Below are 26,535 nucleotides of genomic sequence, written 5' to 3'. Positions count from 1 at the left end.
CAGATGGGTAATATTCAGCTGGACTTCACTCAGGGATGAATGCAGAGTGCGGCAATTTCTGAGGTTCACCAATTTCTACAAGTGATTTATTAAAGGATTCTCTATGGCACTCCTTGAAAAGAGATACATGGAGGCTCAGTTGACCTTTGATCGACATTCACCTAGCATCCATCAAGATTGACCCACATACCACTAATCCATTTACAGTAAAGGTTGATGTCTCTAATTTTGCTATATGTGCAGTACAGTCTTAATATGAAGGACCCCTTCTAGAAGGGGCTTGATTCCCAGTCCAAGTCCTGATTACCACAAGAACCTGGATTACCCATGGACTGCTAGATGCCTTAACCAGCACCATATCTGCTGATCTCTCTTCTTTGCTCGCTTTGACTTTACAGTTACCTATCGCCCAGGGTTAAGAAATGGGATGGTGGGTGATCTATCCTGCAAAGATGAATATATTGAACCTGGCAAAGAATCCTCTGCCACCATGCTCAAGTGTCCCACTTTGTCAACAGGACAGTTGGCAGCAGTCTGAAATCCTCCATCTGCTCCCTGCTCCCTGACAACCTGTTTGTGACCCAGATCTACCAGACCCTGAATGATGTGGGTATCCGACCTGACTCCAAGTTCCAATTTCAGAAAGGCCTTCTCTGTTGCAGAGGTTGTATTTATGTTTGGGGGGGGGGAAATTAATCTAGGCTTCAGGTATTGAAACTGTGCCACAATTTACCACTTGCAGGCCATTTTGGCCAATTCAAGACCTGGAATCTAGTCTAGAGACATTTCTGTTGGCGAGGCCTACCAATTTACATTAAGGATTATATAAGTAACCTGTGACCTCTGTGCCCATACCAAGGACACACAATCAAAATCCCTAGGACTCCTCCATTCTCTGTTCACACCTCCACTGCCTTGGTCTACCATATCAATAGACTTCACTTTAGAACTGCCACACACTCAGAGACACTCGGTAATCCTGATTGCCATCAACTTCATAGCAAAGATGGTGCACTTCATCCCATATTGTATTGTTCCCACTGCATGGGAGACAGCTTGGCTCTTCCTGGAAAATGTCAACCACTACCAAGGGTTATGAACAAGCATTGTATCACACTGGAGACCTCAGTTCATCTCCCGAGTCTGGAGAATATTTCTTGGACTCGTTGGCATCAAATCTCTTCTCTCATCAACTTATCTCCTGCAGACTAATGGGCAAACAAGGAGAGTTAATCAAATCTTGGAGAAGTCTCTTCACTGTGTTTTGAGTTACCACCAGGATGACTGGGTCCCCCTCTGCTATGCCAAATTGGCATATAACAATGCAAACCATGCCTTGACCCAACATAGCCCATTCTTTGCAAACTATGACTCTCACCTCTGCTTCCATCCAGACTTACCCTTAAATTCCTCAGTGCTGACCACTGTGGATTTTGCCTCCCATTTGCACTGGGAGAATAAGGAACACTTACAGTTTCCCAAAGAAGCCTTTAAGCAACACGTGGACCAGGAATGTTGGGCTGTCTCAAATCTGCCTGTAGGGGACAAGGTGTTGCTCTCAGTTTAAGGCTTTGGGCAGAGCCGCTCATCTGCCAAACTGGATTATTGATACCTGGGGCCTTCAAGATTACAGAATGGGTAAACCCAGTGGCTTTCTGGTTACAGCTGCCCGAGTCCTTGAAGATCCACCCTGTCTTTCACATTTCACTTTTAAAGCCCTACACTGAGAATCCATACCTAAATGGCTCCAATCCAGCACTGCCACCGATAATAGTCCATGGATAGAAGGGGTACTTATTTCACGAAATCCTCTGCTCTTGGCAAGTTAGGGAAAGACTCTAGGATCTGGTGGACTTAGAAGGCTACAGTCTGGACGACTGGTCTGGGAAGTGGTAGAGAGCATGCATGCCTTGGACCTATTGTGAGAACTCTATGGGAAGAACCCAGAAAAACCAGGTGCCTAGGAGGTGCCCTTGAGTGGGGAGTACTGTCAGGAATCAGGGCCTGCAGCAAATCTAGTGTCTGGACAACCTAATGAGCACAACTGGCCTGAAATAGGCTGCCTGATGGGCTACACTACCCAACTGGTTATAAGAGTAAGCAGAACAGTTCTTAGGCCCAGCAGCAGCAATTTGGTGGCTGCTCAAACTATTTGCCCACACCCTGCCCCTCCCTTGGCCCCAGCCTTGTTTCACTGCAGTAACTCAACTCTGACTCTCTCGGCTCTGATTCCTGACTTCGTAATTCGGTTCTGACCCTGGGCTCCTATTCCTGGCTACCAACTCCAGCTCCAACTACTATGCATGACTACCCATGTTCCAGTTGTTGACAGTAGAACCTTCTAATGAAGAGTAAAAGCCCTGTAAATCACCACAAGAAATATTGCCTATAGGAAATGTAGTTATAGCGGTGGCATGTGCTTTCCATGCTATTGCTGTGTACTTCAATAATTTGTTTGAAGAAGTGGGATTTTTACCCATGAAAGCTTATGCCCAAATAAGTCTGTTAGTCTTTAAGATGTCACCGGACTCCTAATAATTTCTTTGTGGCCTTTATTATCAAGATGAGATCATTCACTTTCCATTTTAAATCCTTATCTATTCTGGTGTTCCAGTCACCATCACGACAATTAATACTGTTTAAATGCTTTATATCCAATTATAATATTTAACAATTTCCTGGAAGTGAGCTAGCTGAATAGACAATAACTTCTATTTGCAACAAAATCTGAAATATTTAAACAATTTTATTTGTAATTTAGATAATGAACTATTTGCAAAATTAACATTCAGTTTTTAAAAAGTTCACTTTGATGCTTGATTTTTAGGCTAAATACAGTGTGTATATTTATTCCTGAGCATTATTTATTTTAGTGTATTTTTAGTGCTTGTGAAAGGTATGCAATTATCCATAGAGCCTGTAGTTTCTTATTCACAGAACAGGTACAGCTCAGTTAATGGCAGAACAAACTTCCTTTCATTGCTCGGGTATTGTGCTGCAAACCTGAGATGAAGGGGCCACATATAGATAAGAGTAGTTCATACCCTGCAGCTAAGTAGACATTGACATCAGCACTATAAGCCAGATATTCAGTTGGCATAAATGGGTACAACTCCATATGGCCCTATACGTTTAATTCAAGAATGTTCAGAACACTTATGAAATATTTTTCTGTAATTCTTCCCCCTCCCCCGTATCCTTTGCATTCTTTTCTTTTGGAATATTTCATGATTTTGAATTCCAGTGTCACCAGGGCTAAAAGCAAGAGTGTCAACAGTGCATTTGCATTGAAGTGGCAGTTTAATCTTATTCTTTTTAACTGAAATGAAAATTTGCTTGGAAACTTTTTATTTTGGTCAAAATGTTGTCCTGGTTTTTATGATGAAAAATGGAAAACTTAAAAAAAAACAACTTCAGTTTTTATGTTTTTGGTTCCTCCCTGGCTCTATTCTTTCACCCTATAGCGGAGTAGTCACCCCGCTCCTGTCCTGAAGGGCTTAAAACAGCCCTGGGAGAGGGCTGCAGTGGGGGAATAGCTAGGCTGATTGGGAGAAGCAGCCACAGGTGGGGTCATGCCCCAATCAGGCCACAGCTGGCCCTATAAGAGGGCTGAGGGCCAGAGACTGACACACACACTCTCTCTAGTTTCCTAGCGAGAGAAGGACCTGGCTGTCTGGGAAGCTGAGGAGGGTACCTAGGGTGGAGCGGTGCTGGGGAAGGGCAGAGGATGCTGGGGAGTTCCAGCCTAGCAAAGCCCCAGGCTGCAGGCCAAGCTAGGGAACTACAAAGGGGTACTAGGAGGCAATTACCTTTTAGACTCCTTGCCATTTACCTAGATTCAGCCAGTCCACAGGCAAGAACCCACCTGGGTGATCCTAAGGCAGGTACGTAGACTCCTAAGGGAAGCAGTTTCTCCAGTCTGCTCAACTTCAGTACCTGGTCGGGAGTACTCACACAGCCTAGTAGTTCTGACAGTTTGCCTGTGCTCCTGCTCCAGCTAGCCCTTGCTTCCATTCTTGCTTCGTCCTATGCCTGTTTCTACTCTAGCCAGCCCCCTGCTGGTTCTGACACTGGCTGCCTACTATTAGGTGGTTACATTTCAGTTCTTCTGGAAATCAAGCCACTTTTACTTACTTTACATAAATTTAGGAGCCCAATGTTAATCACTCACTTGAAAATGTTGATCTTCACCTTCTCTGTCCTAATCTGAAAACTGGGGATAATGCCTACCTCAGAGGTGTCATGAGGATTAATTAATCCTTTTTACAGTGCTTTGGAAAAAACGATAAGGGACTACGTAAATGCTCAGTAGTAGTATCGCTGTTCTGTAGTTCACAATGTGTGTGTGTGAGTATGTATGCAAGGGAGTGAACTAGAAAACCATTTCTGCTTTTGTATTAAAAAAGGAGAACCAGATTTCAATCTGTTTCAGTCTGTGGTGTTACTAATCTGGCTCCCGCTCATCTGAGAGATAAAGGGCCAGATATTCAATTTGTAAATCTGAAGTAACTCCACGACTGCAATAGAGTTATTGTCACCAGAGGAATGAGAGGAGAGTTGGGTCTGGTCTACACTACGCGTTTAAATCAAATTTAGCAATGTTAAACCGATTTAACCCTGCACCCGTCCACACAACGAGGCCCTTTATATCAATATAAAGGGCTCTTTAAACCGGTTTCTGTACTCCTCCCCGACGAGAGTAGCAGCGCTGAAATCGGTATTGCCATGTCGGATTAAGGTTAGTGTGGCCGCAAATCGATGGTATTGGCCTCCGGGCGGTATCCCACAGTGCACCCCTGTGACCACTCTGGAAAGCAATCTGAACTCGGATGCACTGGCCAGGTAGACAGAAAAAGCCCCGCGAACTTTTGAATTTCATTTCCTGTTTGACCAGCATGGAGCTCTGATCAGCACGGGTAGCGATGCAGTCCCAAATCCAAAAAGAGCTCCAGCATGGACCATACGGGAGATACTAGATCTGATCGCTGTATGAGGAGACAAATCTGTTCTATCAGAGCTCCGTTACAGAAGATGAAATGCCAAAGCATTTGAAAAAAATCTCCAGGCTATGATACAGAGTCCACAGCACAGTGCTGTGTGACAAGCGTAACGGAAAGCCAAAGAATCAAATGGATGCTCATGGAGGGAGGGTCGGGGTACTGAGGACTCTAGCTATCCCACAGTCCCCTCAGTCTCCGAAAAGCATTTGCATTCTTGGCTGAGCTCCCAATGCCTGTAGGGTCAAACACATTGTCCAGAGTGGTTCAGGGTATATCTTGTTGGCCGGGGCAAAAAAGGGAAAAAAAATCGTTTCTTGACTTTTTTCAATGTCACCGTATGTCTACTGCATGCTGCTGGTAGATGCGTTGCTGGGGCACTGAACAGCAGCATCCTCTCCCCTCCCTTCCCCGGTGGCAGACAGTACAGTACAGTGCAGAAGGACTGGTAGCCATCCTCGTCATCATCCCGAGAGTGCTCCTGGCTGGCCTCAGGTGAGGTCGGCCGGGGATGCCTAGGTAAAAATAGGACTGACTCCCGGTCATTCCTGGAAGATGGTACAGAACGGCTGGTAACCCTCTTCATCATAGCAATTGGGGGCTGAGCTCCATCAGCCCCACCGTTCATGTCTAAAGAAAAGATTCTGTACTGCCTGGACTATCATAGCAGTGGGGTGCTGGGCTCCTCTCCCCCCTCCACCGTTTAATGTCCTGCCTGGGCTATCATAGCAGCTGGAGGCTGCCTCCCCCTCATTTTATCTCACTAAAATGTCAGTGTTTCTTATTCCTGCATTCTTTATTACTTCATCACACAAATGGGGAGGGGGGGGGACATGGCAATGGTAGTCCAGGAGGCTTGGGGGAGGAGGGAAGCAACAGGTGGGGTTGTTGCAGGTGCACCCCCTAGAATGGCATGCAGCTCATCATTTCTGGGGATCTGACACAGAGCAGCTGTGCTCCCTGGTACACTGGTTCTCTAGTACACTTGCACCATAGTCTAGGCAGGACTGACTCTATTTTTAGATACAACATAAAGGAGGGAGTGACCTGGGGAGTCATTCCCATTTTTGTCTTTGCGCCCCGGCCAACCTCAGCGAAGGTCAGCCAGGAGGACCCATGACAGTAGCAGATGGTACAGAATGACTGATAACCGTCTCTGCTGTCTTGCAAAGGCAAATGAATGCTGCTGTGTAACTCTGCAGTACTGCCTCTGTCAGTGGCATCCAGTAGACATACAGTGACAGTGACAAAAGGCAAAATGGGCTCCATGGTTGCCATGCTATGGCGTCTGCAAGGGCAATCCAGGGAAAAAGGACGCAAAATGATTGTCTGCCGTTGCTTTCATGGAGGAAGGAATGAGTGACAACATTTATCCAGAATCGCCCGTGACACTGTTTTTGCACCATCATGCATTGGAATCTCAACTCAGAATTGCAATGGGAGACTGCGGGAACTATGGGATAGCTACAGGATAGCTACCCACAGTGCAACCCTCCAGAAATCGATGCTAGCCTCGGACCATGAACGCACACCACCGAATTAATGTGCTTAGTGTGGCCGCGTGCACTTGATTTTATACAATCTGTTTTACAAAACTGGTTTATATAAAATCGGAATAATCCCGTAGTGTAGACATACCCTTGGCCTCTCTTTTGCTCAAATGTCATCTGCTGCTAGTCCCACTGCAGTGTTAGGACACTTCTAGCTTTGTTTTCTAGCCAGAAGGAGAGAGACTCCTTTCTTGTCAATAGAAATGGAGTTGCTAATAGAAGAAACACCCCAGCTATTGTAATTCCTTTATACAGTAGAACCTCAAAGTTACGAACTGACTAGTCAACCGCACACTTCATTTGGTCGGGAAGTTCACAGTCAGGCAGCAGCAGAGAGAGAGACGCACACAAAAAGCAAAATACGGTACACTACAGTATTAAACATAAACCACTTAAAAAAAAGAGGGAAAATTTAATGAAAAAAAATGTGACAAGGTAAGGAAACTTTCTGTGCTTGTTTCATTTAAATGAAGATGGTTAAAGGCAGCATTTTTCTTCTTCATAGTAAAGTTTCAAAGCTGTATTAAGTTAATGTTCAGTTGTAAACTTTTGAAAGAACAACCATAACGTTTTATCAGAGATATGAACATTTGAGAGTTACAGGGCATGGCTATACTTGCAAATGTAAAGTGCTTTGAGTTAAACCAGCCTTTGGAGAGCGCAGTAGAGAAAGTACTGCAATCTGTCCACACTGACAGCTGACAGCGCACTGGCATGGCCACATCAGCAGCTCTTGCAGCAGCATTGGGAGCGATGCATTATGGGCATCTATCTCACAGAGCACCTCTTCCCATTCTGGCTTGTGGGAAATGGGTGGAGTGTGCTGGCCATGCTAGGTCCTGTCCCAACGCCCCGTGATGCATCACTTCGCATCCCAGCAATCCCTGTGCTTTCATCCACATTTGTCGCCATCTTTCAACATTTTTTGTACTGCACGCTCTGTCTTCCCTTTCGGTCTGTGGGAATGGAGCCAGAACTGCTCAGGAATATGCTGAGGAATCTCGCCAGCATCTCGCATTTGGCAGTCGAGTTACTCCTTAAGATCCAAACTGACAGTGAGGAGTCCGACGGTGATATCTACTCGGGTAACGCATACGACACGAGATTGCATGTGGCATTCACGGACATGCTCACCACCGTGGAACGCCACTTTTAGGCTTGGGAAACAAGCACTGAGTGGTGGGATCACATCGTTATGCAAGTCTGAGATGACAAGCAGTTGCTGCAGAACTTGCAGATGAGAAAAGCCATTTTCATGGGACAGTGTGATGAGCTCACCCTCACCCTGCTGTCCTGACGATGAACAAGCAGGTGGCGATTGCAGTCAGGAAGCTGGCAACTCCAGACAGCTACTGATCTGTTGCTAACCAGTTTGGAGTGGAAAACTCGACCGTTGGAATTGTGTTGATGCAAGTTTGCAGGGCCATTAATCACATCCTGCTTAGAAGAACCATGACTCTGGGTAATGTGCACTATATTGTGGCTGGCTTTGCACAAATGGGTTTCCCTAACTGCGGAGGGGCGATAGATGGGATGCATATTCCAATTCTGGCACCAGTCCAGCTAGCCTCCAAGTACGTTAATCGGAAGGGGTATTTCTCTATGGTTCTCCAGGTGCTTGTGGATCACCATGTGTGTTTCATTAACATTAACGCAGGCTGGCCCAGAAAGGTGCATGATGCACGCATCTTTCAGAACACTGGCCTGTTCAGGAAGCTGCAAGCCAGGACTTTTTTCCCAGACCAGAAGATCACCGTAGGGGAAGTCGAAATGCCCATTGTGATCCTTGGAGACCCCCGCTTACCCTTTAATTCCATGGCTCATGAAACCCTACACAGGGAGCCTTAACAGCAGCAAGGAGCAGTTCAACAACAGGCTGAGCCGGTGCAGAATAACTGTGGAGTGTGCTTTTGGCCATTTAAAGGGCCACTGGCGCTCTCTGTGTGGGAAGCTGGACTTGGCCGATGACAGCATCCCCACAGTTATATCCATGTGCTGTTCCCTCCATAACATTTTTTAAGGGAAGCATGAAAGATTCAGTCAGGCATGAAACGCGGAGGTTCAACACCTGGAGGCTGAATTTGAATAGCCAGAGAGCAGGACTATTAGGGGGGCCCAGCGCAGGACTTCAAGGATTAGGGTTGCCTTGAGGGAGCAATCTGAGGCTGAAAGCCACCAGTAATGTTTGGTGCTCTGCACAGGAGTGAAGTGCAGTAGTTCCAATGTTAGTAGGAATCTGTGTTTGCTATGCTGACTTGCAGTGCCTGTTGCTTTCCTGGGTTAAGGTATCTTTTACTTTTTGCAATAATACAGAATGTTTTCAAAACCAAAAAATCTATTTATTGAAAAAAAATTAACTTATTGAAAAGAAACATAACTGCTTAGGAAACAGAAAGGGCAAGGGGGTGGGATGGGGAGCGGTACAATCACAGATTTGCGTATGTCCTGTTATCATACTCAGCCTTCCTGTCTGGAGTGCTGTGCAATGAGTGCTGCACTTTAGAATGGCTATAATGCATGGTGATGGGGGTTGAGTGCATTGGGTAAGGGTTGTAGTTTTCAGGGCCGGGTGGTGAAGCTATAGATGTTGGATGCAGCTGGTGGCAATAAGAACCTGGATGTTGGGGAAAGTGGATTGGAGGTGACATGGGGACACGAGAAAGAGTTTTGGGACAAGGGCTGCAGGGGGGGCGGGCATGGCAGTGCTCCATCTGCAGGGCTACAAGTGCCTGGATTGAGTCCACTTGGCGCTCCATGATGCTTATCAGCCCATCTGTGCTTTGCTGCCGGCGCTCCTCATTCTGCTGGCGGATCCTCCGTTCACTCTCCCTCCACTCCTGCACTTTTAGATTCTCGTTAAAGGACTGCTGCATTACTTCATACAGCATGTCTTCTTTGCTTCTACATGGCCTGTTCCTAATTCTTTGGAGTCTTTCGCCTGGTGATAATACGGACAGCTAAGATCTCAAGGTTGCATCTGTAAAGGCAAAATGCAACACTTAACAGAGGCAGCATTGTTCCCACCAGACAGAGCAATGATTTTCCCTGTACTTAAGGGCAAGCACAGTCTACGTAATAGCATAATTTGCCCCTCTCAAAGCGAGTGCACATAACCCATGGGGGCCCCAAAATGGTGAGTAAGCACAGGGTCAAGGGGCATTGATTATTTTACGGTTGTACTGTCCTCTGAGTTTCTGTGCCTTGGGGAGAGCCAACAGCTGCAGGGGGCCCCTATACTGAACACTGTCCCCACATTTTCCACAGGAGTTCATCCTGGGAAGCAAGGGAGAGTCTTCTACTACAACGCGGCTTCCACCCTGGCCCATATGCAGCTTTCCTGTGTGCAGCAATTGTCTCCCTGCTCCTCATGGCACAGTGGTGTGGACATGTTACCCTGACTGGGACAAGGACCACAGTGGCTCTCCCAAGAAACCTGTGCAAGCGTGTTGCCCAACTTCTGGTTGAGACCTTTGAAGAGATCACTGAGGCCGATTATCGCGATGTGAGAGTGCACATCAACGCCCTATTCCGCATCTAGGCATGCATGTAGTCCTAACCCTCCTCGCCCCAAGAGCCTGCACTGAATAACTTTCTTCCCAAAATAAAAGCTGCTTACCGGGAGCCTCCTCTGTTGTTTGTCCTTCCCCAAGAACCAGCTGCCATTACTGGCTACCTTCCTCCTGGCTTGAGAACAGCTCCTGGCTGCATGCATCTAGGGATTCCGGGGTGTCTTCCTCCTTCTCAGCACCCTCGCTCCCGCTTTCCTCCTCCTGCATTGTTGAACTTGGCTCTGAAGTGTCCATGGTGGTCCTTGGAGTGGAGGTGGGGTTGCTCGCAAGTATCACATCCAGCTCTTTGTAGAAACCGCAGGTCGCGAGGGCAGCACCGGAGAGGCGGTTTGCCTTGCGGGCTTTGTGGTAGGCATTCCGCAGCTCCTTCACGTTAACACTGCACTGTGTCTCGGTCATGGCCCCTCTCCATCATGTCCCTTGATATCTGCCCAAAAGTATCGTAATTCCTACGGCTGGAGCGCTGCTGGGACTGGACAGCTTCCTCCCCCCCAAACACTGATGAGATCCAGCACCTCACCATTGCTCCACACTGGGGATCGCCTGGCACATGGAGGCATGGTCACCTGGAAAGATTCGCTGAGAGCACTCCACGCCTTGCTGAGCAAACAGGAAGGGGATTTTCAAAATTCCCAGAGAATTTAAAGGGCAGGTCTGGCAGTTGGTCACCTTAGGGCAGGGCAGTAGTTCAAAGTGATGACCAGAATGGCTAGAGAACAGGCATTGTGGGACACTTCTGGAGGCCGATCAGAGCGCATTAATAGACCAGGGCATCCACACTGGTGTTGCGACGTTCCAGCAGGGATGCATTAAATGTTATTCCACTCGCCGATGTGGATTACCAGGAGTGCTCTAGCTGCGGAGTCTGGGTGGTCTACGTGCCTTGCCAGTGTGGATGCGTCATGAGTTAGGGCTCCAGGGGCTGCTTTAATGTGCTCTAACTTGCAAATGTAGCCATGCCCACAAACACCTCATGAATGGAGGTTGTTTGTAGCTCTGAATTTAGACAAGAAATCAAAATGGATGAGTCAGTTGATGACAGAAAGAGGAAAATCTAACATTAGAGAAGAGATCTAGGAAAACTTTTTTTTTTTCCTTGAGAGAAATTTGGGAATACTGCCGTTTTACACAGTCAGAGAAGTGCCACCATGTAGTCATGGTGATTGAGGGAATAGTGACAAGGCTTGAATCCCGGTGGAACAGAAGGAATGATATTGCCTTTAATAAATAGACACAAGAAAAGTGGAAAATTTCCCTTTTTATATGTTTACTAATAGCAGTCTGCAATCTGTCCGTACAAGGTGAAGAGAATGGAATGAAACCTTTCTTGAAAAGTGTATATAGGAATGGGGAGAGGAGTGCACCCTAACTTCTGAAATTGTAACTTTTGTAATTGAAATGTGAAATGTAAGGCAGAGTATACATAATCCCCCGTCTGATTAAAAGAAGTGAGAAACATAATACTTCTGACTTTGTATTGTGTAATAACATAGGTTGTATTGTGTGTTTAAACTGTGATATGTAATATGGATAAACAAAAAATACAAGAGAGAAGACGTCATGAATAGGGAAGGGCAAACTATTCCAATGAAACAAAAACCATCTGGCACCCTCTTCCAAAACAATGATTGAAGTGAATTAGAAACTTTATTGTGGTTTTAAAAGGCTGATCCTTTTTTAGTTGTGTTACTGTACTCTTTCTGTCCATTTCCTGGTTCTGGCCAGGAATGGAAACAGAAATGCCAGAAAAGAAGAAATTTAAATGGTATTTTTGACTCAGCCCAGACCAGTAAGAACTGGAAATCTGACTGAAAATATTTTTGCAAAATAATCCAGCCTCATTTCCATGCCAAAGAGTTTGGCATGAGATCTGAACTTTTGCATGTTTCTTCCAAATTAAACCGGTGGGCTACCAAGTAACCAGGCATTTAACATATTGGTCACTTCAATGGGCTGCTGGGCCAGTTTCCCCCCTCTCTCTAATGCACCTCAGTGCCTCGCTGGGCAGGCTAATGCAAACTGTCAGGCTGGAAGGAGGTTACTAGTGTTGTTCCTCAGGGTTCAGTTTTGGGAATAATCTTATTTAATCTTTTTATTATTGACCTTGGCACAAAAAGTGGTTCTGTACTAATAAAATTTGCAGATGACACAAAGCTGGGAGGTATTGCCAGTACAGAGAAGGACCAGGATATCATACAGGAAGATCTGGATGACCTTGTAAACTGGAGTAATAGTAATAGGATGAAATTTAATAGTGAAAAGTGCAAGGTCATGCATTTAGGGATTAATAACAAGAATTATTGTTATAAACTGGGGATGCATCAGTTAGAAGTAATGGAGGAGAAGGACCTCGGAGTATTGATTGATCACAGGATAACTATGAGCCGCCAATGTGAATGTGGCTGTTAAAAAAGCTAATGCAGTCTTGGGATGCATCAGGCGAGGTATTTCCAGTAAAGATAAGGAGGTGTTAGTACCGTTATACAAGGCACTGGTGAGACCTCATCTGGAATACTGTGTCCAGTTCTGGTCTACCATGTTTAAGAAGGATGAATTCAAACTGGAACATGTCCAGAGACGGGCTACTAGGATGATCCGAGGAATGGAAAACCTGTCTTATGAAAGGAGACTCAAAGAGCTCGGCTTGTTTAGCTAAATCAAAAGAAGGCTGAAGGGAGATATGATTGCTCTTTATAAATATGTCAGAGGGATAAATATCAGGGAGGGAGAGGAATTATTTAAGCTTAGTACCAATATGGACACAAGAACAAATGGATATAAACTGGACACTAGGAAGTTTAGACTTGAAATTAGTCGAAGGTTTCTAACCATTAGAGGAGTGAAGTTCTGGAACAGCATCCCAAGGGGAGTAGTGGGGGCAAAAGACATATCTGGCTTCAAGACTAAACTTGATAATTTTATGGAGGGGATTGTATGATGGCAATTAATTGATCTTTGATTATTAGCAGGTAAATATGCTTGATGGTCTGTGTTGGGATGGGATCTGAGTTACTACAGAGAATTCTTTCCTGGGTGCTGGCTGATGAGTCTTGCCCACATCTCAGAGTTTAACTGATCGCCATATTTGGGGTCAGGAAGGGATTTTCCTCCAGGGCAGATTGGCAGAAGCCCTGGAGGTTTTTCATTTTCCTCTGCAGCATGGGGCACGGGTCACTTGCTGGAGGATTCTCTGCACCTTGAGGTCTTTAAACCATGATTCGAGGACTTCAGTAACTCAGACATAGGTTAGGGGTTTGTTACAAGAGTGGGTGGGTGAGATTCTGTGGCCTGCACTGTGCAGGAGGTCAGACTAGATGATCATAATGGTCCCTTCTGACCTTAAAGTCTATGAGTCTATATGGAGTCAGCCAATGCAAAACCCTGCTGGCTTCTGCTTCCTGCTGCATCAGCTGACTGTGTCTCCACTACCCCAAACTCCTGGCTGCTAGTAATTAGAAGGACTGATTTGCATAAGGTGAGGTTCCCAGTCCTCCTACAAAGCACAGAAACCCTCCCTGCTTAGGGCTACCTCGATGGAAGTCCAGCAGCCTACGCCTCACTGCCAAGATAAACCCAGCCATGTTTCACTTAGTTTCTATCACTGTCTTAGGCCTCATGCAGGCACCCTAAAAACACCTGATATTTTCAGAGGCAAGTGTGGGATGAGAATAGATTATGTGGGGGAGATGGATGGGGGAAGGGAAGAGAGGAAACAATAGATTTTGGGCATTAATATCCTCATAAAATATGCAAGCAGCTGTAAACACCTAGTGGGCTTTTCATGGTACGAATTCTGGTTTGTATTCTGTGCTGTGTAAGTATCAGAATCTCATTTAAGGATTTCAAAGGTTACCTTGTGTATATGCATGCGGGTGCATATGTCTGAGGTTTGAGAGAGAGTAGCAGGGCTGGGTGTGATGGGGAGTGGGGTAATGCAGAGGATTAGTGATGGGTGGAGACAGTGGAATGAGCAATAAGGAAGATGGGAAAAAATCAATAACAAATAGGTGAGAGAGGAATGGAAAGATTATGGAGCAGCAGGTAGAGCTGGGAAGAGGAGAAAACAAACACAGGAATAGAAAGGTGGGAGATTATTAAACATAAGGCAGAGAAACACCAGCAGATAGTAAAAGGAGAGAACGTACGTTATGAAAATAAGGGAAATAGAAGAAGAAAAATAAGAGAGACACAAGTTATTTACAACCCCAATCCAGCAAAGACTTAAGCAGTCCCTGCCATTTGGACAACTAATGTGCTTAAAGTTCAACATGCTTTGCTGGATTGGTCCCTATTTAGTGTACAGGTTAAAGCCAAACTGTTACAGAAATAAAAACTATGTAGAATGTTCAAGTTTAAAATGAGACAAAATTATTTGGTAACTTCCTTTTGGTTTCTAACCCATACTATGCCTGCATTAGCATCATTTGGTATGGAGGCATCAGCAGCAAATCCATAGTTAAATGTGCATTAAGATTTGTACTCAAAACAGGACCGAAATCCCTCTACTTCCTATTTTAATAACTGAATTTGTCTTGAAATTATCCACAATAGCTCATCAAAGGAAAATTAAGTGTGTGTGTGTGTAGCAATTACTAGCTTGGTCAGAAGACAGACTTTAAAATAATCCCTTATTGAATTTTGGTCCTGACCTGTCTCATGTTTCTTTGGCTCCCTGTAGCCAAACCACCACTATCACCACAAATTCCACCCCCCCTTTCTGCACACCCACACCCTTTCTCATAATGTAACTTGAGAAGTCATTTTCATATTGTATATTTAAAGATAAAGGGTTGAATTGGCACCTCACAATCCATCTCCAGTAGGAGGAAGCATGTAGCTGCACTGTACCAACAGTAGAATAGGGCCCGGATTGTGACTCAAAGGTCACAGTTTAGTCCCTGTTTCCCCCACTGCTCTGTAAGGGAAGTAAGTTCTGCAGTAGTCTTTTTCCTGGGGCAATCCACTTTCCCCTCCTTGTCAGAGCAACTAAAGCTCTGCCTGCAGTGACAGTGTCTCTTTCCCACCATGCTGCTGCCCTTGAAACGTTCATGCCGCCGTGGTGCCCTGCACAGGAGCATTGCCAGGGATCACAATCAGGCCCTAAAAGAGCAGTTTCCCTAATTTGCTATAATTTAATTTGCTTTGCATGGAAACACTTCCAGAGTTGCCTGGATCCACCAGCTGCTACTTTTCTCCCCTCTTGTCTGGCCTGACTCCCTAACTCATTATCTGTCCTCCTTCTCACATGTATCTCCCCTGTTCCTGACTGTGGGAAGGCAGGAAGACAAGCTGCCTAGCAGAGAGCCTGCTCCCTAATCCATGCACCTTCTTCCTCCACAGTTGCGCTACTGAGATGGGTTTTACATGAGTGCAAGCTCGGGTTGTCAAGCCTGATTTTTGCAGCAACTCACACTCTGTGCTTTCTCCAACCCAACCTCAAGTTTGACTTCATATTTTTTCATATACAAACTTCACCACTACACATGTTTTCTGATCATTCGTTTTTAGGTATGATGAATGTTCTAGCTGTTACGAGGACTTGGATGTTTTTAGCAGGGGGTGGGACTAGATGGCCTCCTGAGGTCCCTTCTAACCCAAATCTTCTATGATTGATTGTGTGTGTGCAGCGCAGGTGGTTCTATGGTGGAAATGAGAGGGAGGTTAGGGAGTTGAACAGACAATGTGTGTTTGGGCATTATGATTAAAGCTGGTTAAAACTTTTGAACAGCTACTTTATGGTAAAAAATGGGCTTTTAAAAATGTTTGCAAATAAATTGACATTGAAATTTTTCCGTCTTTAAAAAAAAGAGGTCTCTTGTAATCATTTAAAAAATTTTTTTCACAGGATTCTGGTAAACAAAGTGTCTCAATAACCATCTCATTTTCAAAAAGTTTTCTTTTAAAAAATTGAAAATCCCCCCCCATCTTAAAAAGAAAAAAATCGTTAGAACTTTTCAAAATGCAAACCACTTCAGAAATTGTGTGTGTATGAAAATAGGTTTTCATTATTCAACCAGCTCTAATTACAATGTTTGAGTGGTAAAGCATATTTGAGGTTGGTGTGTATGTAAATGTTGTCTTAACTAGTGATTCCTGGTTTTAAAAAAAAACTCATTAGTAGGCAATGCATTTGAGCAACATTAACTCTCAATTAACAGATTTTTTATGGGGGGTTTGTGTGTGTGCACTTGTCTGCCTAGCTCTGTGACCTGGTCTCTTTTAGAGTTTCCCAAGCCATCTCAGCTATGCTTAAAAGCTCTTCCAAAAATCTGTGTGTCAAGCCTACAGCTAAGGCTGGCTGAAAAACAAGAATTCCCTTTCATGAAAAAATGTTGATGCTTCAATGATTGGTTTTGTTCCACATTGGAACAAAGGCTAGACCTCCAAAAACACTTTTTGCCACCCCCAAAAAAACAAAAAAAAAAGCCAAGTGATCAGGGTACTCAGGGGGATGGGGGAGACCCTGAATCAGGCAGTGTACAGAGTCAATCTCCCTTTCAGGCTCTCCTGTTAGAGCTGTTCCACTTTGTATAAATAATTAAATATTCACTAGACCACAGAGAGAAACTGACTCTGTAGCCCAATGTTCAAGGCACTCACCTGCAATGTGCCCTATGGACTATTCTGAAGTGGGTCCAATATCTTTCTCATTTTCACCAGAAATTGCATTCTGGACCTGAGACACCTTTTGATTTTGATGAATTGGGTCCTTGCCTGTTGCACTTGCTGACAAAAACTCATTTAGTTGGAAAAATTCCCATCTATATCTTTTCAAAGCAGTAGCCATGTTAGTCTGTATCAGCAAAAACAAGGACTCATTCTTGTGATACAGGAAGGCCAGGGAGCAATGATCTAAGGGAAGTATATAGGCCCTAGGCTAATTAAGGTGTGGTTCCCTATAGGCTAGAGAGGGTTGCTACAGGTTAATTGGAGCACCTGTAGTCAATTAAGGTCCTGTTAGCAACCTAATAAAACCCCCTGCTCCAGGCAGTCAGGGGAAAAGGAGAGTTGAGTTGAGTTTAGAGGAGAGGTGTGATATGAGGCTTGAAAGAGTGGAAAACTGGAGTAAGGGAGACTCTGCCACAACACGGGAGGGAATCCTCCTTCTCCTCCTCCAGTGCTTAAGGACTGAAGGTATCCCACCCAAGGAGGAAGAGGGTAAGAACCTGCAGGCGTTGAGATGGTCTGGGACTTTGAGTAAGGAGCAAATCCAGACCCCTCTCCTGCTTCCCTCCTTTATCACCTTCCTGGCCACTAGCAGGGCCCTTGGTGCCCCAAGAGCAGGTGCAAGGGGTAGCATCTTAGCTCCCCACCAAGAAAAGGGCAGGACACATCATACTACATTGGCCATCTTGTCACACACTAAGAAATGTGACATACTAACAAATTATTTGGGCATGAGATTTTGTGGGCTAAAACCCACTTCATCAGATGCATGGAGTGAAAAATACAGTAAGCAGTATGTATATGAAAATATGGGAGTTGCTTTGCCAAGTGTGGGGTCAGTGCTAATAAGGCTAATTCAATTAAGGTACTAGTGGCCTATTCTCAACAGTTGATTACTTTGGTAGTGCTAAGAAGGACAGTGCAATTAAGGTGGATGTGACTTGTTCCCAACAGCTGACAAGAAGGGGTGAGTATCAGCAGAGGGAAAACTACTTTTTGTAGTGAGCCAGCCACTCCCAGTCTTTCTTCAGGCCTAATTTGTTGATGTCCAGTTTGCAAATTAATACCAGTTGTGCAGTTTCTCGTTGAAGTCTGTTTCTGAATTTTTTTGGTTGGAGAACTGCCAATTTTAAGTCTGTGGAATGTCCAGGGAGATTGACGTGCTCTCATACTAGTTTTTGAATGTTACAATTTCTTTATGTCAGATTTGTCCATTTATTCTTTTGCATAGAGACTGTCTGGTTTGGCCAGTGTACATGGCAGAGGGACATTGCTAGCACATGATAGCATCTATCACATTGGTAGATGTGCAGGTGAACAAGCCCCTGATGGGTGTTTTTGAGGCTTATTCTACTCAAAAATATTAATCCTATATGACTAGGACCCTACCAGATTCGTGGCTGTGAAAAATGTATCACAGACTGTGAAATCTGATCTCCCCCATGAAATCTGGCTAGTGTGAGGGAGGAGCAGGGCTGGGGGTTCCTACTGTGAGCAGGGCTCCAGCTGCCAGTGCAGGCCAGGTTGGGGAGGGAAGGGACTTCCTCTTTCCCTGTAGGGGCTGCTCCCTGGGGCCAGATGAGACCCCCCTCCTGGAACCTCTGTGGCTTCTGGCTGGGAGCCCAGCTCTGAAGGCACCATCACCAGTAGCAGCGCAGAAGTGAAGGTGGCAATACCTCGCCCTCCCCCCCACCGCCCATAGCCTTGTGACTCCCCTCATGACTCCCTTTTGGGTTAGGACCCTATACTTACAATACTGTGAAATTTGCTATTTAAATATCTGAAGCCTTGAAACTTACTATTTTTAAAAGCCTATGACCATGAAATTGGTAGGGCCTTATAACAGAAGTTTTGACATGGGAATTGTTTTGTTGTCAAAAATAGGACTATTACTTCAACAAGGGTATAAAGCAAAAGTAGCAGAACCCTTAAGTAACAAAGTTACTGTTTTACGAACATTCGGAGTAACAAGAAAACAAAATACAAAATGGAATAGGTGACATTTTAAGCAGAATTGTTTCTAAATTGTTTACCTCCACATTTTCCTGGAAATGACAAATGTATTTAAATAATTCACAGGAACATAGTAATTAAACTTAACATTATTAAACAACTGACAGCAAACACAGTGCACATTTGTAATCAACCATCAGTATTTAAAAATATCAATTATCCCTCAAATTACAGCATACTTACCAAATAGCCAATGGGAGTTGACTGATCATGATTTTAACATCTGGCTGAGTGGTGACATCTGAAAGTACATGTATGTGTTATTTGTCTGTTCAAGATATTTGCTGTAATAATAATAATAAGACTTACTGTGTTTTTCATCCCAGGATCTCAATATGCTATTGCAAATATTAGTAATTACAATTTACTTGCAAATTACTTCAAATATTAAATGCTACAAATTGTTATACTTCTGGCTTATTTACAATGGCCACCCATGGGGGAGTGTGGTCTGCTGGCCAAGGGATGTGTCTAGCATGTATTGTGGTCAGGTGCATGCTTTAGTTAGGGGTACATGCAGTCACATTTCTGAATAGTAAGAAAATGCATCCTCACCCCATAGAGCCCAAGTCTGACTAGTGGAAACTTGCCCTGATTGGCAAGATGCCTGGAGCAGAGTGTGTATCTGATAGCATCCCTCCTCCCACTCACCATGCTGAAAAGGCAGGGTTTGGTCTGTACTGTATTAGTCTAAAAATATGTATTAATTGGTTTCAATATATGCAGTAGTAATATCAAGAATTTTTATCAAATGCAGCTTTGCCAACTTGTAAACATTTTGAGTTGGTGGCACTGAGACATCAGAGGCAACTCACTTTCTGAACCTCACCCTCTTCCCCTTCTCTATTGTTTTTATATGGTCACCATGATATGTTCTGCCCCTTGCACCTTCTTGTTCTTCTTTTTTCCTCTTTTTGAAGACTTACTGACCAGCAGCTACAAATAGGCAAAGATCTTCCATTGGAAGCAAAGTTTATAAATGTTCCCACCCAGCACTGACAGACACTTCCTGGACATGCTAGTGTTTGTTTAATGCTGCTTCACAGGTGGCCTGACACCAGTGTGATGTAGTTAAGGTTGTCTTTCAGCGATGGTTTCTGCAAAAGTCATATTTTTGCGGTTGTAAATGCTAGCTGTTGCCTAGCTGAGCTTCCCATAAAACAAGTAGTAATCATTCATGGTTATTTCAAGTCCTTCTGGCTCCACCCTAGAATGTTCTCCTGGCTCCATAATCTCATAACTTTGCATGTAAAATCCTTCCTTTTTCTTTCTCTTGGTGCAGTGTTAGACCTTCTCTCTCCAGTGGGAGCTTTTTTAACCCTCCTGAGCACCATCGGAGGTGTGTGTTGGCTATTTCCCTCAGGAAAGGAGGGGAGGTATTTCCCAGCCAGGTATTTTATATTGTTTCCTTTATAAAGGGGCCCCCTTACATGCTGTTCTCCATACCTGAGAGTGCTGTGCTCTTGCAATGCTGCTCCTTCTTTCCAGCTTTCTCTCTTATCCTGGCCAACATTCCTTCTCTTTATAAAACAGGCTCTGATGTCCAAGGCTGCCTGTGTGAGTTACTGCTGAGTACTTAGGGCATGGTTCTGCTTGGTGCTGAGTGCCTCTTGTGAGGTACTGAATGCCTTTAGGTCTCTCAGAGGTTGATGAGAGTTGTGGGTCTCTGCACCTGGGAGGAGGTGCTCAGAGCCTTGCAGGACAGGCCCTTAATGACTAACATGTTTGCTTACAATCACTGCACTGCTAGTATCCAAGTTACTGCTTTGAGATACACAGCTCTTGTCAAAGCTGAGGTAACACTGTAATACCCAAATACTCTTCTGTTCCTCTTCATCTGTCTCTGTTTCTCTGGCAAGCACTCATACTCTGGTGTTGTGTGTCTCTCACATACACATTAATCTGTTTTTATGTGTAGTTTCTCTTCTTTCCATCTCTGTGGAGGAAGTTTGAGGGGATACAGCCTTCTAAGGCACTTATTACCAGAAGCACATGGTAGATATTAATCACACTGATTGGTAAAACATAATGAGGTCTGAATTCATCTACTACATTCTTACACCTGTAAACAGATTTTAAATATTTATTCAGATTTAGAGAAAACAATGTGTCCTGTCTGATTTCCTCCTTCTACCACCCAAAACAATAAGTCAAAGAGCATCTCCTTACCCCACTATTTACCATATCAGGTTAAAATATGATTTTCATTTTAGATTATTAAAAGGAAGAGTGGGGCAAAGGGTACATCTCTTGCAATCATTAGCTAGTTTGCACATGGGACAAACAAATATGACCAGTAGCATAAATAATCACTTGCTTCCTCTTCAGAAGTTTTTCCTGAGTTTACTTTAATATCTCATGATTGCTGAAGTTAATTTGTCCCAGGTTCATAGTGACTTATCCCTCTATTAGTCACTATGGTAGAACAAGTACTGAATAGAGTCCCCAATGAGGTATCAGGGCCCCACTGTGATAAGCATTGTATACAGGTCTAAAAATGCAGTCCCTTTCCCAAAGAGCTTATAGCTTAAACATATGGCAAGAGGCAATGGGTAGTTCCAGCAAACAGCTGAGCGGAAGGACAAGTTAATAGAGTGCAAACCATATTTGGTTGAGTGCGCAGCAGTCACATGTCCCCTACTTACCCATTTTAACACTCTTCAGCCACCTGGTCACTGCTTGTAATACTACATAACACTGTAATATCACTGCATTATCAATTATTACTTGAGTGCTCAGAAGATGGACAGTTGGTCATTCTAGCCAGGGGTGATCACATTGCTAGGATTCTGTACCACTGAAAGACATCACTGGAATGCACAAACAGAGCCAGCTCTGAGCTGAGTTGGCAGCTCAATCTTGTGTGCCAGCATATCCTGTTTGGCCAGCATTGCTGGTGTCTGACATCACCAGCTAATCCATTGCCGTAGTATTAATTTAGGTCAGCTTGCTCACAGTAGTAATAATAGGTATATCAGATTCTGTATACATGCTACATATATCAATGGGTATGTTTCTCTGCCACATTGTGCAGAAAACTGTCTTGCCTTGTGTTCTTAAGGTATGTCTACACTACGGAATTATTCTGATTTTACATAAACCGGTTTTGTAAAACACTTTGTATAAAGTCAAGTGCACGCAGCCACACTAAGCACATTAATTTGGTGGTGGGCATCCATGGTCCAAGGCTAGCGTTGATTTCTGGAGCGTTGCACTGTGGGTAGCTATCCCATAGTTCCCGCAGTCTCCCCCGCCCATTGGAATTCTGGGTTGAGACCCCAATGCATGATGGTGCAAAATCAGTGTTGTGGGTGATTCTGGGTAAATGTCGTCACTCATTCCTTCCTCCATGAAAGCAACGGCAGACAATCATTTCGCGCCCTTTTTCCCTGGATTGCCTTGGCAGACACCATAGCACAGCAACCATGGAGCTTGTTCAGCTTTTTTTAACTGTCACCGTATGTCTACTGGATGTTGCTAACAGAGGCGGTACTGCAGCGCTACACAGCAGCATTCATTTGCCTTTGCAAGATAGCAGAGAAGGCTATCAGTTGTTCTGTACGGTCTGCTATGCTATTGTAAATTGGCAATGAGATGACAGTTATCATTCGTTCTGGACCATCTGCTGCTGTCATGGGTGCCCCTGGCTGAGGTTGGCCGGGGGCGCAAAGACAAAAATGGGAATGACTCCCCGAGTCAATCCCTCCTTTATGGTATCTAAAAATAGTCAGTCCTGCCTAGAATATGGTGCGAGTGTATTAGAGAACCAGTGTACCAGAGAGCACAGCCGCTCCGTCTCAATCCTGCAGAAATGATGAGCTACATGCCATTCTAGGGGGTGCCCCTGCAACAACCCCACCTGTTACTTCCCTGCTTCCCCCAACCCTCCTGGGCTACCATTGCAGTGTCCCCCCATTTGTGTGATGAAGTAATAAACAATGCAGGAATAAGAAACACTGATGTTTTAGTGAGATAAAATGAGGGGGAGGCAGCCTCCAGCTGCTATGATAGTCCAGGCAGGACACTAAACGGTGCAGGGGAGAGGAGCCCAGCATCCCACTGCTGTGATAGTCCAGGCAGTACATAATCTTTTCTTTACACATGAAAGGGAGGGGGCTGATGGAGCTCAGCCCCCAGTTGCTATGAAGTAGACAGTTACCAGCCGTTCTGTACCATCTTCCAGGAATGACCGGGAGTCATTCCTATTTTTACCCAGGCACCCCTGGCCGACTTCACCTGAGGCCAGCCAAGAGCACTCACGGGCTGATGATGACGATGGATAGCAGTCCTATTGTACCATCTGCCACTGGGGAGGGGAGGGGAGAGGATACTGCTGTTCACTGCCGCAGCATCGTGTCTACTAGCAGCATGCAGTAGACATAGAGTGATGTTGAAAAAAGTCACGTGATTTTTTTCGCTTTTCTTTCATGGGAGTGGGGGGTAAATTAACAAGCTATACCCTGAACCACCCCGGACAATGTGTTTGACCCTACAGGCATTGAGAGCTCAGCCAAGAATGCAAATACTTTTCAGGGACTGTGGGATAGCTGGAGTCCTCAGTACTCCTTCCTTCCATGAGCGTCCATTTGATTCTTTGGCTTTCCGTTACAACTGTCACGCAGCATTGTGCTGTGGACTCTGTATCATAGCCTGGAGACTTTTTTTCAAATGCTTTGGCATTTCGTCTTCTGTAATGGAGCTCTGATAGAACAGATTTGTCTCCCCATACAGCGGTCAGATCCAGTATCTTCCGTACAGTCTGTGCTGGAGCTCTTTTTGGATTTGGGACTGCATCGCCACCCATGCTGATCAGAGCTTGTCATAACATTTCTTCCCAGATCTGGACCTTAGCGTCCAAAATATGGGTGTTAGCATGAAAACCTCCAAGCTTAGTTACCAGCTTGGACCTGGTATCGCTGCCACCAGCTAGGAATTACAGTGCCTAGCTCACTGTGGTCTCCCCAAAACCTTCCCTGGGGGACCCCCAGACTCAGATGCCTTGAGTCTACAACAAAGGGAAATAACCTCCTCCCCTTGTTTCCTTGTTACTTCCTCCCAGGCTCCCCTCCCTGGACGACCCTAGGAGATTCCCTGCTTCCAGTCCTGGAAACACAAGTACTGAGAGATCTAATTTCTCTTCCCCCTCACCCAGAGGGTATGCAAAGTCAGGCTTAGTAAATCTAACACAAAGAGATTTTCCCCCTGACTTCTTCCTCCCACCAATTCCCCGGTGAGCTGCAGACTCAATTCCCTGGAGTCCCCACTAAAGAAAAACTCCAACAGGTCTTAAAAAGAAAGATTTATAGAAAAAGAATGAAAAAAGGACATAAAAGGTGACATTAAAGTGACAATATACAGGGTCAATTGCTTAAAGGAAAAAAATGAATAAACAGCCTTATCCAAAAAGAATACAATTTAACACATTCCAGCAACTACACACATGTAAATACAAAAAAACCAATATAAACCTATTGTCTTACTATTCTTGTACTTGCAACTTGGAAACAGAAGATTAGAAAGCCAGGAGATAGAAAGATCACTCTCAGAGACGAGAAAAGAACAGACCCAAGACAAAGAAAAAAGAACTCGCACCCAAAACTTCCCTCCACCCAGATTTGAAAAAGTCTTGTTTCCTGATTGGTCCTCTGGTCAGGTGTTTGGTTCCCTGTGTTAACCCTTTACAGGTAAAAGAACATTAACCCTTAGCTATCTGTTTATGACAGAGCTCCATGCTCGGCAAACAGGAAATGAAATTCAAAAGTTCAGGGGGCTTTTCCTGTTTACCTGACCAGTGTATCTGAGTTCAGATTGCTTTCCAGAGCAGTCACAGTGGTGCACTGTGGGATACCATCTGGAGGCCAATACCGTCAATTTGAGGCCACACTAACGCTAATCTGATATGGTAATACCGATTTCAGCGCTACTCCTCTCGTCGGGGAGGAGTACAGAAACCGGTTTAAAGAGCCCTTTATATCGATATAAAGGGCCTCGGTGTGTGGATGGATGCAGCGTTAAATTGGTTTAATGTTGCTAAAATCGGTTTAAATGCGTACTATAGACCAGGCCTTAGACTGCAAGGAGCATGAGCACTCCCAAACTCTTATGGGAGTAATAGGCAACGTCCTTGACTAGTGAGGAGTTGCAGAAGCTTTATCTAGCATGCATCCAGCTGTAAACTGAGTTCATTTTATTTTAACATTCATGCAACTTAATATGAAATACATTGTAATATGCTGCTCAGTCTATTTTAAATATTCTACAAGTGTGAGGCTCTTGTGGTAGAAGAAAGTGTTACTGACCAAATAATGGGGTTAGAAAGGGAAGTAAAATCTAGAACTGGAGTTTTTTAAAACTGTCTCTAATGACATTTAAAAGGCTTTAAAATAGCCTGATTGGATGAATGCCATATAATAAGCTATAGAATGACTCGGATGTATTGATGGCAGCTTTATGAAGGATTCTGGACAAGCTGTCTGTATTGATAACTTCTATGTCTGATAGCTAGATTTGACACCAGAGAGAGTTTGAGGCCTAATGGCATAGTAATAGTGCAGTGGGCTGCCATGTTAGAAACTGAGCATTAGCAGCTGATTGACTCTCATCCCTGGGGGGAGTGGAGACTCCATGCATTGCAGATACCCAATGGATTGAATCTCTTGGGGGGGCGAGGGGAAGCAGGACATGCATACTCATTTGACCAGCACCCCTTGAAGGCTAATTCAGCATTTTGCTGGAGGATGCAGCTTGTGAGTTTTATGCCAGGCCCCTTGCAGTGAAGAAATGAAGTGGCAAGTGCGTGGGTTGTGAGGAGAAGCATAAAAATATAAACAAAACCAAGACAGTGGTTGGGCTAAAGCCCAGGTTCCTAAGATTCTGAGTTTAACTGTTCTTCAGTAGAAGCAGAACTTTTTTTGCATTAAGCAGGTCTGATTATCTGCTCCATAGCTTTGGAAACACAGTTAGCTGCAGCAATGGTCCTTTGAATACAGTTCTGTGTCGATCTGGAAGCCTACTTTCGCCGTCTCCGACTCGAAGAATACTTCCAGGACAACACTGAACAGTGCACTGATACACAGGTGCCCTCCCACCAACAGCACAAGAAGAAGAACTCCACATGGACTCCTCCTGAGGGTCGAAATGACAGTCTGGACCTATACATTGAATGCTTCCGCCGGCGTGCACAGGCAGAAATCGTGGAACAACATCGCTTGCCTCACAACCTAAGTCGTGCAGAACGCAATGCCATCCACAGCCTCAGAAACCATCCTGACATTATCATCAAAGAGGCTGATAAAGGAGGTGCCGTTGTCATCATGAACAGGTCTGACTACCAAAAGGAGGCCGCCAGACAACTATCCAATACCAAATTCTACAGGCCACTTCCCTCAGATCCCACTGAGGAATACACTAAAACTACAGCATCTACTCAGGACACTCCCTACACTAACTCCAGAAGAAATCAACATACCCCTAGAGCCCCGACCAGGGTTATTCTATCTACTACCCAAGATCCACAAACCCGGAAATCCTGGATGCCCCATCATCTCGGGCATTGGCACTCTCACTGAAGGACTGTCTGGATATATGGACTCTCTACTCAGACCCTATGCCACCAGCACTCTCAGCTATCTCCATGACGCCACTGTTTTCCTGAGGAAACTACAATGCATTGGTCACCTCCCAGAAAACACCACCCTAGCCACCATGGATGTAGAGGCTCTCTACACAAACATCCCACAC

At 44.7% G+C, this 26,535-nt stretch overlaps 1 protein-coding gene across 4 annotated transcripts in view; it reads right to left on the bottom strand.

Moving 5' to 3' along the window:
• Positions 1 to 26,535, bottom strand: part of C5H4orf19 (chromosome 5 C4orf19 homolog) — a 72,476-nt gene that overhangs the window by 8,892 nt on the left and 37,049 nt on the right. For 3 of the 4 annotated variants that reach the window (XM_030565522.1, XM_030565527.1, XM_030565523.1), the window contains one exon: positions 18,979 to 19,036. Coding sequence is in view for 1 of the 4 variants with exons in the window: in XM_030565527.1 (XP_030421387.1) it covers positions 18,979 to 19,007 (29 nt within the window). In the remaining 3 variants the exon portion in view is untranslated. Of the gene's footprint in view, positions 1 to 18,978; positions 19,037 to 20,241; positions 20,254 to 26,535 lie in introns of those variants that run through there. The other variant, XM_030565524.1, reaches the window with a different exon arrangement.

This window comes from Gopherus evgoodei, chromosome 5, assembly GCF_007399415.2.
Source record: "Gopherus evgoodei ecotype Sinaloan lineage chromosome 5, rGopEvg1_v1.p, whole genome shotgun sequence".
NCBI lineage: Eukaryota > Metazoa > Chordata > Testudines > Testudinidae > Gopherus > Gopherus evgoodei.
The sequence above is the reverse complement of the archived record's forward strand: the minus strand, read 5'-3'. Positions and strand labels throughout refer to the sequence as shown.